General features: G+C 39.5%; 1 protein-coding gene across 1 annotated transcript in view; it reads left to right on the top strand.

Annotated features, from left to right (window-relative positions):
- Ryr3 (ryanodine receptor 3) overlaps positions 1-14084 on the top strand; it is a 522546-nt gene that overhangs the window by 264555 nt on the left and 243907 nt on the right. The window contains exons 13-16 of the mRNA XM_041678998.1: positions 2234-2402; positions 4098-4233; positions 4667-4762; positions 6547-6665. Coding sequence (XP_041534932.1) covers positions 2234-2402; positions 4098-4233; positions 4667-4762; positions 6547-6665 — 520 coding nt within the window. The remainder of the gene's footprint in view (positions 1-2233; positions 2403-4097; positions 4234-4666; positions 4763-6546; positions 6666-14084) is intronic.

The raw sequence follows: 14084 nt of genomic DNA, 5'->3' as shown, positions 1-14084 counted from the left end.
AATTATCATGACTTCTCTATAAATGTCTTTCCACTCGACTTTGTCCCTCAGTATCACGCATGCAAAGTACAGTACTGGTTAAACATCTTTAACCTCATGCTCTCACCTCATGGGTGGCTTTGACCCTCAGCTCTGTCTCCTGAAGATCACATTTTTTTTTCAAATCAAGTCTAAAAAATCTTTTCATTGGTATGTTTAATGTTTAATTAAGTAGATGTTTAGTTATAATTGTCATTTACTGCTTTTGTTTCTCTCCTTTGTTCTATCTTTTATTACCCTCTTTAGGGTTGAATACATATTTCTAGAATACTATTTAGTTTGGTGAGTTTTTTTTTAATTTTTAGTGGATTTTTTCCTTAGTAATATAAATGTGTTTTTAACTTGAATAACCTATTTCAGATTCATGCTAACTTAAGTAAAGCAACTTCGTTTCAGTGTTGCTCTGTCTCTCCCTCCTCCTTGTGGTAACATTGCCATGGTGATGTCTCCATCTGTTAGAAGCATAGCAGTACAGTTTTATGATGATTGCTTTACAGAATGGCTTGTTGAATCAATTAGAAGACCAAAACAGAGCATCAGATTTAAATATTTGTTTCATTATGCCTTCTCACCTTTCCCCTATTTCTTCATGTGGGCTCTGCCTGCAGTTTGGAGTCATTAACTTCCTGAGGTTTCCTTTAGCATTTCTTGTCTAATGTACTTTGATGGTTCTATGTTTGACTGTAAAATACATTTGAAATTCAGGCAGTTTACAGTTCAATCATGGAATTTACTCTATATCTTCTTGGGGCCCCACATTCACCCAGATGTAAAAGGATGGCATGGACTTTGGTCAGTTCTTGCCCTTAGTCTTCCCTACCCTATTGGAAGCCTTTGCTCTGAACCTGATTGAAAAGTATCCCTAACCTAAAAGACAATAGACTCCCGCTGTTCTTGCCAAGGTTTGTTTATCAGCAAACAAACAAACAAAACATCACTTCCCAATTACACACACACACACACACACACACACACACACACACCACCCGGCCAGCTTTCAGAATCCTGAATTTATTTAATTTTATCAAGTTTTTTTATACAATGGGTTTACTGAGTTCCCTTCTCCAGCTCTTCTGGATTCTTCACGCTCAGTGGAGCTCTTTTTCTCCCGGTCACGGCAGGATCTTTTAGAAGAAACAACAGTGTTGACAAATCCATGCCTCAGAAGTGACAACTTTGCAACAGCTAGGAAATAAAAGAGGAAAAGTAATTTGGAAACAGACTCTTGTCTTCCATCTCATCCGAGACAGCAACAGTATGCAGCAGCCTTCTAAGAAGGCAAATCCAGATCATAGCACAGGAACAGAGCAAGAGGGAACTGTGAAGAAAGAGTTAAAATTCCACTGTGTTTTTTCTTCACCCTCTGTACAGTTGCTAAGAACTGTGTAGGATGGCAAATGAGCAAAGATATTGACAGCAACCCTTTAAGTTTAACATTAAGAAGGAGCAGAAGTCAAGAGGAATAGACACTGAAGCTAAGAGGGATAAGCTAAGCCTGGCAAGGAAGCTGTGTGCAGAGGGAGGGATTCTGGGGCAGAAGGATCCAGAGGTGGGAAATGGACACAGAGAGCAAAGGCAACATTAACACTTAGAAGACATAAAGCAGGTGTGTGCACACATCCAAATACTTGGAGATAGGAAGTACGTGGGAAGAGAGAGAACACAGGACAGTGTAGATGGAGAGACCCCCACCTCTTCCAGTCTTGTGTTTCACCTATTCTAAGAAGGTATCATAGATTGAAAGAACAGTATGGTAGGTTAATACCTTTGCTATTTTTTTCAAGTGTTTCTTTAAAGAGAAAGTGTGACAGACAGACAAGGGTGAATGGAAGGGAACCATCTGTCACAGATAGAAACTGACACCCTAATAACCACAGTCGACATTCCCTCCTTAGATTACACAGAAATCATCATTAGAGACTCAGTGAAGACCAGTTTGGTGTTGAGTGCTGAGCATAGCAATGCAACAGGATAAATAGTAAGCTGCTTGAAAGCAAGTGTGCCAAAAAGAATCATGTTTCCTTGTTTATGACATTGCTTTAAATGGATACAAACATCTTGGGGTTGTTGGTGCAATGACCACCCCAGCAAGTAGTTCACTGTCCCCGGTATGGAGCTAGAAGGACCCAGTAGCCTTAGTCACTGCCCTGCTGCTGCCTGGTGCCTGAGCAGTGGCATCTCATGTTTGTTGTAGTGGAAACAACCGCACAGCTGCTCCTGTCACCTTGCCAATCGAAGAGGTCCTGCAGACCCTACATGACTTGATTGCCTACTTCCAGCCACCAGAGGAGGAGATGCAACATGAAGACAAACAGAATAAGCTCCGGTCTCTCAAAAACAGACAGAATCTTTTCAAGGAGGAGGTAAGTCAAGAAAGAAAGACTGGTGATTGATTGATTGACTGATCAATCAATTGACTGATTCTGTTTTCATTCAGAGCTGAACTATCCCTATGGATATATCTCTGTTTATAGGAATACACATATTAATGAGCAGACTCGAGAATAAGAAGCTTCCCAGAAGCTGGAAAGAAAAGAATCTACTGGTAGATTGATATTCCCTGACAACCACCAGTGATAGATTAGTGATGGTTGACCCATTCAGGCTGTTTAGGATTTGATGCTTCATTGAGTAGCTGTATCCTGAATCCACTAACAATAAATAAGCTTGTTATAGCATGTGTTGGTTCTGATCCGCAAATTTTGGGATATGTCAGAATTACCTAGGAAACCACTTTGAAAAAAATGCAAGTGCTTATATTCGACCACAACAGAAGTATCTGGGAAACAGGTTTGAAGGATACGGATGATGGCCTTTTAGACAGTGAATATCCGAGTCACTGGGGTAGGGACTGAATGTGAAGGAAACATTAAATGGCAGTTTGGTGTCTTGAGACTCAACCTATTCTGGCCCCATTCCTGCCTGCAGGTGACCTTAGATAAGTCATGGCCTCCTCTGAACTTGGGCATGGTGGTCTGGTACTGTTAGGCTGTAGTGGACTTCCCCAGTACTCTGTGCCTGCAGACTCATCCCAAGTTATTGATGTGGGATTACAACAATCGCTGTCCAGTCTGTAGATCTTAGCAGAGAAGGACTTGGAGGCCGTCTGCGTGTGCCATAGACTATTGAGAGGACATTCACCATCTCCTCCCTCTATATTAGTAATAACTAGGTACACATGTTCTCGTGGGGTGCCATCATCCTGTAAGAATGCTGGAAAAGGGGTTGAAGATGCTCTTTAGGTTTGTTTTCTCTAAACCCCACCTAGGGGTAAGGAAAGTGAATGTGGTGGTCTGATTTGCATCATTTGCATGAATGAATTTCTCTTTTTTACTAAAGATAGATTTTTTTCATACAAGATATTCTGATCATAGTTAACCCTCGCCAAACTCCTCCTAGATGCTTCCCACACACCCCCACCTAAATCCACACCCTTTCTTTCTCACTCTAATTAGAGAACAAAAAAAAATCACTAAAAAAATAAAACATAAAAAAAGAATAGGACAAAATAAAGAAAAAAAAAGATACACCCTGCTTTTTTTAAAAAAAGGGTACAAGAAACACGGATGCAGAGACAAACAGACTCACACACACCGAAATTCCATAAAAACACAAAATCAGAAACCATAACATGAATGAGATTTCTTAAATTCGAGGTTTAGGAAGGAAGTGGGAACTTTACCCAGAGCAGTTCCTGACTGAGTCAGAACCGTGTCTCATCAGACGGAAGGGAAGTTTGTGCGTGTCTCATTCACACTCTGTCTTCCTTGCTGTGCCCTTGGACTGAGTTAAACACAGCACATGGGGACAAACCCGTCACGAGAGACTGCTGACTCACCCCACAAATGGATGTTATTTAGGTCTACGAGGCATTAAAAAAAAATGTGTATTTTGTTTTTAAGAAGAAAAAACTCTGCTGGCTCAATGAAAATCTGTGGCCATATAAGTACTGTCTGTTTTAGAAGGTGAAGGATATGGGGGTGGGGGGGGGGATGAACTTAGGGGTCCACCATGCCTTTTTTGTGAAGAATGCTCATCTCTTCCTCAACTCTCCTCAGGGAATGTTGGCCCTGGTATTGAATTGCATTGATCGCTTAAATATCTACCATAGCGTAGCACACTTTGCAGGGATCGCAAGGGAAGAGAGTGGCATGGCCTGGAAAGAAATTCTAAACCTGCTCTACAAGTTGCTAGGTGAGTACACACGCAGCGCCTCCTCCCGGGGAAGATGCAAAAGGCTCAATCATATAGGTTGTTGACGTGAAACTTAGAATTCCTTGGAGGCTATTTGTTGAAGATTCTCTTCTAGCCTGGTTAATCATTGTGAACCAGTAGCTTGTTGTTCTCTCCAAATTAGAGCTAGATAGAATTGTCAGCTGTGGTAGCCAAGTGTATAAGCCAAGGTATGTAGCCAGTGTACACAGCAGAAGTGCATGTGTGAGTGAGGGAGTGAGAGAATTTTAATTGCCCTAGGTGTAGGAATGGGGAGGTATCAAAGGGCCAGACAAAGTGAGATGGCCATTCAGGACCTTTTCGGAGCTAAGCTTGTGGATCACTCAACAGCTTTCAAGTTCACACCATCACTGTGCCCTTTAACCTGCATGATCAATTTTTCCCTCGGTTTCAGCTGCTCTCATCCGTGGAAACAGAAACAACTGTGCTCAATTCTCCAATAACCTTGATTGGTTAATTAGTAAACTGGACAGACTAGAATCTTCCTCAGGTAAGAATTAAGAACAGCAACAATGAAGTTTAACTGTGGAAGAATAATTTTATTCCCCTTTTGTAGAAATGAAAACAGAGTTGACTCATTTCCATTTGGTGGCCACTAATCCTCAATTCAACAACAACAAGAAAATAAGCAACTTTCAAATGCTTCCTGACAGGACTCTGCCTTTATTTAACAGGATCTAACTTGGACTTCTTTAATCCTTCCTCTGTGGCTGAGGATTCATTGTGTGCTTTTGCCTCTACTCTATGGCCCTTCACGCACTCCCACCCAGTGGTGCTGCCTCCTCCTGCTCCCTTATTCTCTGGGTACTTAGAATGAATTCCCCCTTTGCATTTCAGTTTAGCAGAATTAAAGGATGACCTTTAACTTCAGAGTAAATAATCCTCACCCACCTACCCCCAATGGCCTTTTGTATCACATCTATGGCCCTTCCTGATGACTCTCGGAGAAGTGAGCACTGTGGTCATCATTGGAAGTAACCACTCACAAGGCTGAGCAGTTTGCTTCAGAGATGAGTGCATCCTATGGGAAGCTGCAATGTTTTGGTGCTTTTCTAGTCTAGAGCTGGCAGGTGTTTGAGGAAACCAGCCAAGGAATGGTCCCCCAAGGACCACTGTCCTGCTCACATCATTTTAAGCTTCTCTTCTCTCTGGTGCCTTCTTTTGTTAGTGAAATTATATTTCAGGACACGTTAAGAACACCTTGATTGAATAAAACCAAATTAAGGGATTTTTAAAAATAAAACCAATGACACTTTTGGCCAGCTACTTCCCTTGGATTCTCACCAGGATGTTAACCTTGTATGTGCCATGCTTCAGGAATATTTGTTTACCTTAGGGCCTCAAACTGTGCATAGAAACCCATCCACTGTGTCAATGAATACAGTGTGTTTCTCAAGCTCATAGGTCATGTGGGATTCCCCTCTGTATGCTGTGAATATGTTTTATTACCATTGGTTAATGAATAAAGCTGCTTTGGCCAATGGCTTAGCAGAGCAAAGCCATGTGGAAAATTTTAACAGAGATATAGAGAAAAAGTAGGTGGAGTCAAGGAGACATCACATAACCGCCGAAGGAGACAGAAGCCAGATCCTTACCACAGCCTTGTGCCAATACATAGATTAATACAAATGGGTTAATTCAAGATGGAAGAGCTATCTAGAAATATGCCTGAGTCATTGGCCAAAATAGCTTTATTCGTTAACCAATGATAATAAAACATATTCACAGCATACAGAGGGGAATCCTACATCAAGAACTTTATTAACTATATTAGGACATCAAAAATAACCCCTAATTTCTGTTCTTAGAAAAGTACTTATTCTGAGGATAAAGTCAGAATAGTTCTAAATTGCTTGAATGATCTTTGTAATCCATAGGTAAATTGGGCAACTGCTTATATGTATGTATAGATAGATAGATAGATAGATAGATAGATAGATAGATGTACGTATGTATGTATTTAATGATTTGATCAGTTTAATGATCCCACTTTACAACTGCTTTCATGTATTTGACAAAGATCATGTTACTAGGAAAGGGAGGATTAAGTTAGTGTTGAATTAAAATCACCTCTAAGCTACAGGCTATGTGGCTTTGGGACCCCTGGAATCTACCGAAAATTTCTACATCTCTCTTCTGGCTGGGAAAGTTTAGTAAAGTCAACAAACTGTGGCGCTCTAGCCCCTTAGGAAGCTCCTTTTACCTCGGATTTCTAAATCTGGCCAGTTCTGCAGCTTGCTGAATGGCCAGATGATTGTTATGGCGTTCATGCAGGTATCTTGGAGGTCTTGCACTGCATCTTGATTGAAAGCCCAGAAGCCTTAAACCTGATAGCAGAGGGTCACATCAAGTCCATCATCTCCCTCCTGGACAAGCACGGGCGGAATCACAAGGTGGGTACGGAAGGAAGTCAATCCTGGTGGCTGGTTTGCCTGCCTTCTCTTTCCTTCGCTCTAATATCCATTCTGTGTTGTTGGAAGTGTGACGTGCAATCTCTTGATGATTATGACAAAGCTTTGGGAGACTGGGATTCTGAAAATCTACAGATGCACTCCAAGATAGCCAGCCTCACTGAATCTTAAAAGATCTGGGTGTCCCCAGCTTCCCAAGCCCAACTCATCATCATTAGCCCTTTGAACACACATCTCACTGTGGGGTCAGTTGAACAAGATTGGCTCTCATTCTAGGATCTGTAAGTTTAGCAGTGCGTGATTTGATAGGACATGTGGGGTAGAGCTGAGTGGCCAGGAATTCGACGGGGTGAAGTTTAGTCCCCAGTTCTTTCCTATCATCGTTTTGTGGGAAGGGAAATATATGTTGGGATGTGTTTCAGTCCAGGAAAAGGAGCCCCTGCAGCACTGACTACATCATATGTAATAGCCTGAGGAAGCAGAAAAGCTATGGTCCTTAACAACTGTGAAATTGCTTGGCAAAGAAGAAAACTATGTGGGGTTTGTAATTGCTTTCTCAGATGTGGTAAATCAAAAGCGAGCATGAGGCTTGAGCCTTAGTCCAGCTTCTATGCATTCCAACATGTTCCTCCCTGTCTTCAAAATGTAGTAAAAATGACTGATGAGCATAGAAGAAATGTATGGCTTGGGCCACAATCAAAGACAAAGAAGCCATGAAAAGGAGGGTTGCCCTGGGTTCATTACACGGGGGCCTTACTACAGTCCTTGCACATAAAGCACTTCAGAAAATAGCCAGCCTCCTTACACCTTCCGCATCCAAAAAGCACTGCCTGGATGGCATTTGATGACCACTTGACTCTTGTTCTGCCCATTCCACAACTGAGGAAATTGAGGCCTGGTGAACTAAAGGCGTGGGATGACTGTGCATTTGAGCAAAACCCTGTTTCAAAACAAAGTCTGATCAGGGTACCCTATGTTTATATGTGATAGATTTTTGTGCCCTGAGTGTCCTAGGCTCAAAGTATCACTCGTGTCTTAGGGGAAGAACAATTTGCTGTGTGTAGGCCAGAGAACTCTTACACTTCACTTTTGCTTAGGAAATGCCAATGACGTCTTCCTCTGTCTGAAGTTCTGTGCTTTCTACAGCCTCAGCATTTCAAACTCTCATGTTCACTGAGTTTCTGTGAAGACAGTGAGACAATGTAAACAATTCTGTAGGCTCAGGGAACGTAAGCAGCAGGCATCTGTTGATGAGACAGTGATGACAGCAGTGACAAACACTGTTTCTTTTTTCCATTTTTCCCTTTTTTATTTTTTTATTGAGCTATACACTTTTCTCAGTTCCCTTTCCTTTGTCCCACCTCCCCTTCAACCCTCTCCCATGGTCCCAATGCTCCCAGTTTACTCAGGAGATCTTGTCTTTTTCTACTTCCCATGTAGATTAGATCCATGTATGTCTCTCTTAGGGTTCTCATTGTTGTCTAAGTTCTCTGGGATTGTGATTTGTATGCTTTTCTTTGCTTTATGTCTAAAAGCCACTTACGAGTGAGTACATGTGATAATTGTCTTTCTGTGTCTGGGTTACTTCACTCTATATAATGTTTTCTAGATCAATCCATTTGCCTGAAAATTTCAAGATGTCATTATTTTTTCTGCTATGTAGTATACTCCACATTTTCCTTTTTCTTTCTTTAGTCAAGGGGCATTTAGTTGTTTCCAAGTTCTGGCTATGACAAACAGTGCTGCTATGAACACAGTTGAGCGCATGTCCTTGGGGCACAATTGAGCATTTTTTCGATATACACCCAAAAGTGGAATTGCTGGATTCTGAGGAAAGTTGATTCCTAATTTTCTGAGAAGTCGCCACACTGACGTCCAAAGGGGCTGAACCAGCTTGCACTCCCACCAGCAATGTAAGAGTGTTCCTTTATCCCACATCCTTTCCATCATAAGTTGTCGTCAGTGTTTTTGATTCTGGCCATTCTTATAGGTGTTTTGATTTTCATTTCTCTGATGACTAAGGATGTTGAACATTTCCTTAAGTGTCTTTCAGCCATTTTCGATCCCTCAGTTGAGAGTTCTCTGTTTAGGTCTGTATTCCATTTTTAAAAATTGGATTATTTGTTCTTTTGATGACCAGTTTCTTGAGCAAAGAAAATCAGCCTATAATTCACAATCCCAGAGAACCTAAACAACAATGAAGACCCTAAGAGAGAAATATATGTTTATTTTGGAGATCAGTCCTCTGTCTGATATGGGGTTAGTAAAGATCTTTTCCCATTCTGTAGGCTGTCATTTTGTCTTGTTGACCATGTCCTTGGCTTTACAGAGGGTTTTTTTGTTGTTTTTTTTGTTTGTTTGTTTGTTTGTTTTTTTGAATTTTCGAGACAGGGTTTCTCCGTAGCTTTTGGTTCCTGTCCTGAAACTAGCTCTTATAGACCAGGCTGGCCTCGAACTCACAGAGATCCACCTGCCTGTGCCTCCTGAGTGCTGGGACTAAAGGCGTGCACCACCACCGCCCGGCTCTTACAGAGGTTTTTCAGTTTCAGGAGGTCCCATTTATTAATTGTTTTTCTCAGTGTCTGTGCTACTGGGGTTATATTTAGGAAGTGATCTACTGTGCCAATGCATTCAAATGTATTTTCCACTTTCTCTTCTATGAGGTTCAGTGTGGCTGGCATTATGTTGAGGTTTTTAGTCCATTTGGATTTGAGTTTAGTGCATGGTGATAGATATGGATCTATTTTTATTCTTCTACCTATTGATTTCCAATTATGCCAGCACCACTTGTTGAATATGCTTTCTTTTTTTCTACTTTATATTTTTTGGTTCTTTGTTAAAAATCAGGTGTTTGTAGGTGTGTGGATTAATGTCTGGGTCTTTAGTTCAGTTCCATTGGCCATTCTGTCTGTTTTTATTCCAATACCAGGCTGTTTTCAGTACTGTGGCTCTATAGTACAGTTTTAATTCATGGATTGTGATGCCTCCAGAAGTTCTTTTATTGTACGGGATGGTTTTGGCTATCCTAGGGTTTTTTTATTATTATTTTCCATATGTACTTTAGAACTGTTCTTTTGAGGTCTGGAAGAATTTTTCTGGAATTTTTGATGGGTATTGTATTGAATCTGTAGATAGCTCTTGGTAAGATTGCCATTTTTACTATGTTACTTCTACCTACCTAAGAGCATGAAAAGATCTTTCCATTTTCTGGTGTCTTCAATTTCTTTCTTCAAAAATTTAAAGTTCTTGTCATACAAGTCTTCCACTTGTTTGGTTAGAGTTACTCCAAGATATTTTATGCTATTTGTGCCTATTGTGAAGGGTTATGTTTCTCTGATTTCTTTCTCAGCCCATTTATCATATGTGTAAAAAAGGGCTACTGATTTTTCATTATTTTTATTGAGCTCTACATTTTCTCTGCTCCCCTTCTTGCCTCTCACCTCCCCTTCAACCCTTTCCCATGGTCCCCATGCCTCCAACTTATTCAGGAGATCTTATTTTTTTCTACTTCCCATGTAGATTAGATCCATATATGTCTCTCTTAGGGTCTTCATTGTTGTTTAGGTTCTCTGGGATTGTGAATTATAGGCTGATTTTCTTTGCTTTATGCTTACAAACCACTTAGAAGTGAGTACATATAATAATTGTCTTTCTGGGTCTGGGTTACCTCACTCCAATGATGTTTTCTAGTTTCATCCATTTGCCTGCAAATTTTAAGATGTCGTTATTTTTTCTGCTGTGTAGTACTCCATTGTGTAAATGTACCACATATTCATCATCCATTCTTCAGTCAAGGAGCATTTAGGTTGTTTCCAGGTTCTGGCTATGACAAACAATGCTGCTATGAACATAGTTGGGCACATGTCCTTGTGTCACAATTGAGATTGTATTCTGCTAAATTACAGAAAGTGTTTATGATTTTTGGGTTCTCTTATGTAAACTATTATACCATCAGCAAATAGTGAGAGTTTGCCTTCTTTTCTGATTTGTATCCCATTGATCTCCTTTTGTTGTCTAATTGTTCTTGCTAGGACTTCAAGAACTTGAATAGATATGGAAAGAGTAGACAACCTTGTCTTGTTTCTGATTTCGGTAGGGTTTTTATGAATTTCTCTCCATTTAGTTTGATGTTGGATGTTGGCTTGCTGTATATTGCCTTTATTATGTTTAGGTATGTTCCTTGTATTCCTGACCTCTCCAAGACCTTTATCATGAAGGGATGTTGTATTTTGTTGAAGGCTTTTTCAGCATCTAATGAGATAATTGTGGTTTACATTTTTCAGTTTGCTTATATGGTGGATTCATTGACAGATTTTCATATGTTGAACCATCCCTACATGTCTGGGATGAAACCATCTTGATCATGGTGGATGATTTTTCTGATGCGTTCTTGAATTCAATTTGCCAGTATTTTATTGTGTATTTTTGCATCAATGTTCATGAGTGAGATTGTCTGTATTTCTCTTTTTTAGTGATGTCTTTATGTGTTTTGGGTATCAGGGTAATTGTAGTCTCATAAAAAAGAGTTTGGCAATGTTCCTTCTGTTTCTATTGTGTGGAACAGTTTGAGGAGTATTGGTATTAGCTCTTTGAAAATCTTGTAGAATTCTGAGCTGAAACCGTCTGGTCCTGGATTTTTTTTTTTTTTTGGTTGGGAGACTTTTGATGACTGTTTCTATTTTTTTCAGCAGTTATAGGTCTGTTTAATTTGCTTATCTGGTATTTATTTAATTTTGATAAGTGATATTTATCCAGAAAGTTGGCCATTTCCTTTACGTTTTCCAATTTTGTGGAATAAAGGTTTTGAAATATGACCTGATGATTCTCTGAATTTCCTCTGTGTCTGTTGTTATGTCCCCCTTTTCATTTTTGATTTTGTTAATTTAAATATTCTCTCCCTGCCTTTAGGTTATTTTGGATAAAGGTTTGTCTCTTTTGTTGATTTTTCTTGAAGAACCAACTCTTTGTCTCAGTGATTCTTTATATTGTTTTCTTTGTTTCTATTTTGTTTATTTCAACTCTCAATTTGATTTTTTCCTGCCATCTAGTTCTTTTGAGTGAGTTTGCTTCTTTTTGTTCTAGAGTTTTCAAATGCTCTGTTAATTCACAAGTGTGAGATTTTTCTAACATCTTTATGTAGGCATTTAGTGCTGTGAACTTTCTTCTTAACACGGCTTTCATTGTGTCCCATAGATTTGGGTATGTTGTGTGGTCATTTTCATTGAATTTTAGGAAGTCTTTAATTTCTTTCTTCTTCCTTGTCCCATTGATGATTCGGGTGAGCATTGTTTAATTTCCATGTGTTTGTGGACTTTCTGGAATTAGTGTTGCTGTTGAATTCTAGTATTAAGCCATGGTGATCCAATAAGATACGTGGGCTTATTTCAATTTTTTATGTCTGTTGTAGTTTGTTTTGTTACCTTGTATGTGGTCAATTTTTGAGAAAGTTCTATGAGGTGCTGAGAAGAAGGTATATTCTTTTATATTTGGATGGAATATTCTATAGATGTCTGTTAAGCCCATTTGAGTCATAACATCTGTTAGTTCCCTTATTTCTCTGTTAATTTTCTGACCGACCTGTCCAGTGGTGAGAATGGGCTGTTGAAGTCTCCAAATATTAGCATATGACATCTAATATGTGCTTTAAGGCTTAGTAGTATTTCTTTTACATATGAGGGTGCCCTTTTATTTGGGGCATAGACATTCAGTATTGATGTTTCCTTTTAATGGATTTTTCCTGTGACTAATATGAAATGTCCTTCTTTGTTTCTTTTGATTGATTTTAGTCTGAAGTCTATTTTGTTAGATATTAGGATAGCTATACTACCTTGTTTCTTAGGTCCATTTGATTGAAAAATTTTTCTCCAACCCTTTACTCTGAGGCAATGTCTGTCTTTGAGGTTGAGGTGTGTTTCTTATATGCAACAGAAGATTAGATTCTGTTTTTGTATCTAATCTGTTAGCCTGTGTCTTTTTATAGGTGAGTTGAGTCTATTTATATTAAGGGAAATTAATGATCAGTGATTGCTGTCTCCTGCTATTTTAGTTTCAGTTGTTGGTGATGTTATTTTGTGTGTTTTTCTCTTCTTTGGGATTTGCTGCTGTGAGATCATCTATTGCCTGTGTTTTTGTTGATGTAGCCAACTGCGTTGGGTTGGAGTTTTCCTTCTAATTTTTTCATTTTCTCTTTAAGGGCCCCAAACATTCTCCTAAAGTTATTTTTTAGGTCATTTTTTTTCTGCTTAATCTATATTTGGTTGTTCAAGTCCTGCTTTTGGGGCCACTAGTTTTTATTGGTGCCGTGTTGCTCTTTGTGGTGTTGTGTGTGTCCTTACCTTGTCTACCCATCCTTACCTCTGGTTGGTGTAGTTGAGGCTGTCTGTTTCTCTGGTGATCAATCTTCCAGGTGCCATGAATCCAAGGCTCAGATGGTTACTCCTCATGGTGCAGTCAGGGCCACAGTCCCAGTCCCTCTGTGTTCCTGTAGGTCACTCAGTGCTCCAAACACTGTTTCTTTTGCCAAGTACTTGGAATGCCATGTACCACTTTCTGTGTTCACAAACATCCTCCTTACTCTTCACCATGCTCCCATGAAGTGGTTATTATTATTATTTTTTTTTCCACTTGGCAGAGGCAGAACATGGACTCCTGCTATTAACCAATATTCCAGGAACCTCTCAGCTGATCGATGACATGCTAGAAGCAAACATTACAGTTCTTCCCAGTGTCTCAATCTGAACGTGATGAATATTGTCCTTATGGCTCAAATATCTTGAGAATATATTAATTTTATTTTTAGAATTATGTAAATAAAAAATCTTCAAAATGGAACCTCTACAATTAAAGGCCATTATATGCTAACACTAAAGCTTAAGGGCTTCCATTGTTCATGAAAGTGGGCTTTATAGAGTTCATGTATACAGTGGAGGTTGAGAATCCATTGTTATCTCATAGCATCTCCCGACATTTGCTTAGAATCAAGACTGTATGTAAGTGCAGCCACTTCCTCTTTATCCTATTTAAGTTGTTAGCTTGTTCACTATATAGAAAGCATTGCTTCTCATCTGAAGCTTTACTTTATTTGCTATCACAAGTTATAGGAAAGTTACCAAAAGGAGAGAAGTGGGTTGTGGGATCCACTCCATTCAGTTTTCTGATCCGCTCTCTCCTTTGACCTTCCAGTGACTTTATTCTTGTGGGTAGATCCACGGCTTCTCTCTTTCAGCTTCTCCAGGACCTATCTACGGTCTTCTCTTGTCAATTAAAAAGCAACTTTTGTCCACTCTTCAAAAGTTAATTTCAATTCCACTCTTCTCATGAAACTTCAAAATCCCAGTTGTAACTGATCTCCTCACTTCTGCTCTTAGAGAATGTTTTTGTGTTATAACAACTGTTCTAATT

This window comes from Microtus oregoni, unplaced genomic scaffold (assembly GCF_018167655.1).
Source record: "Microtus oregoni isolate MIOR12 unplaced genomic scaffold, Mior012 000031F_ref0000149, whole genome shotgun sequence".
In the NCBI taxonomy this organism is placed as follows: Eukaryota; Metazoa; Chordata; class Mammalia; order Rodentia; family Cricetidae; genus Microtus; species Microtus oregoni.
This window is presented reverse-complemented; position numbering and strand designations above follow the sequence as displayed.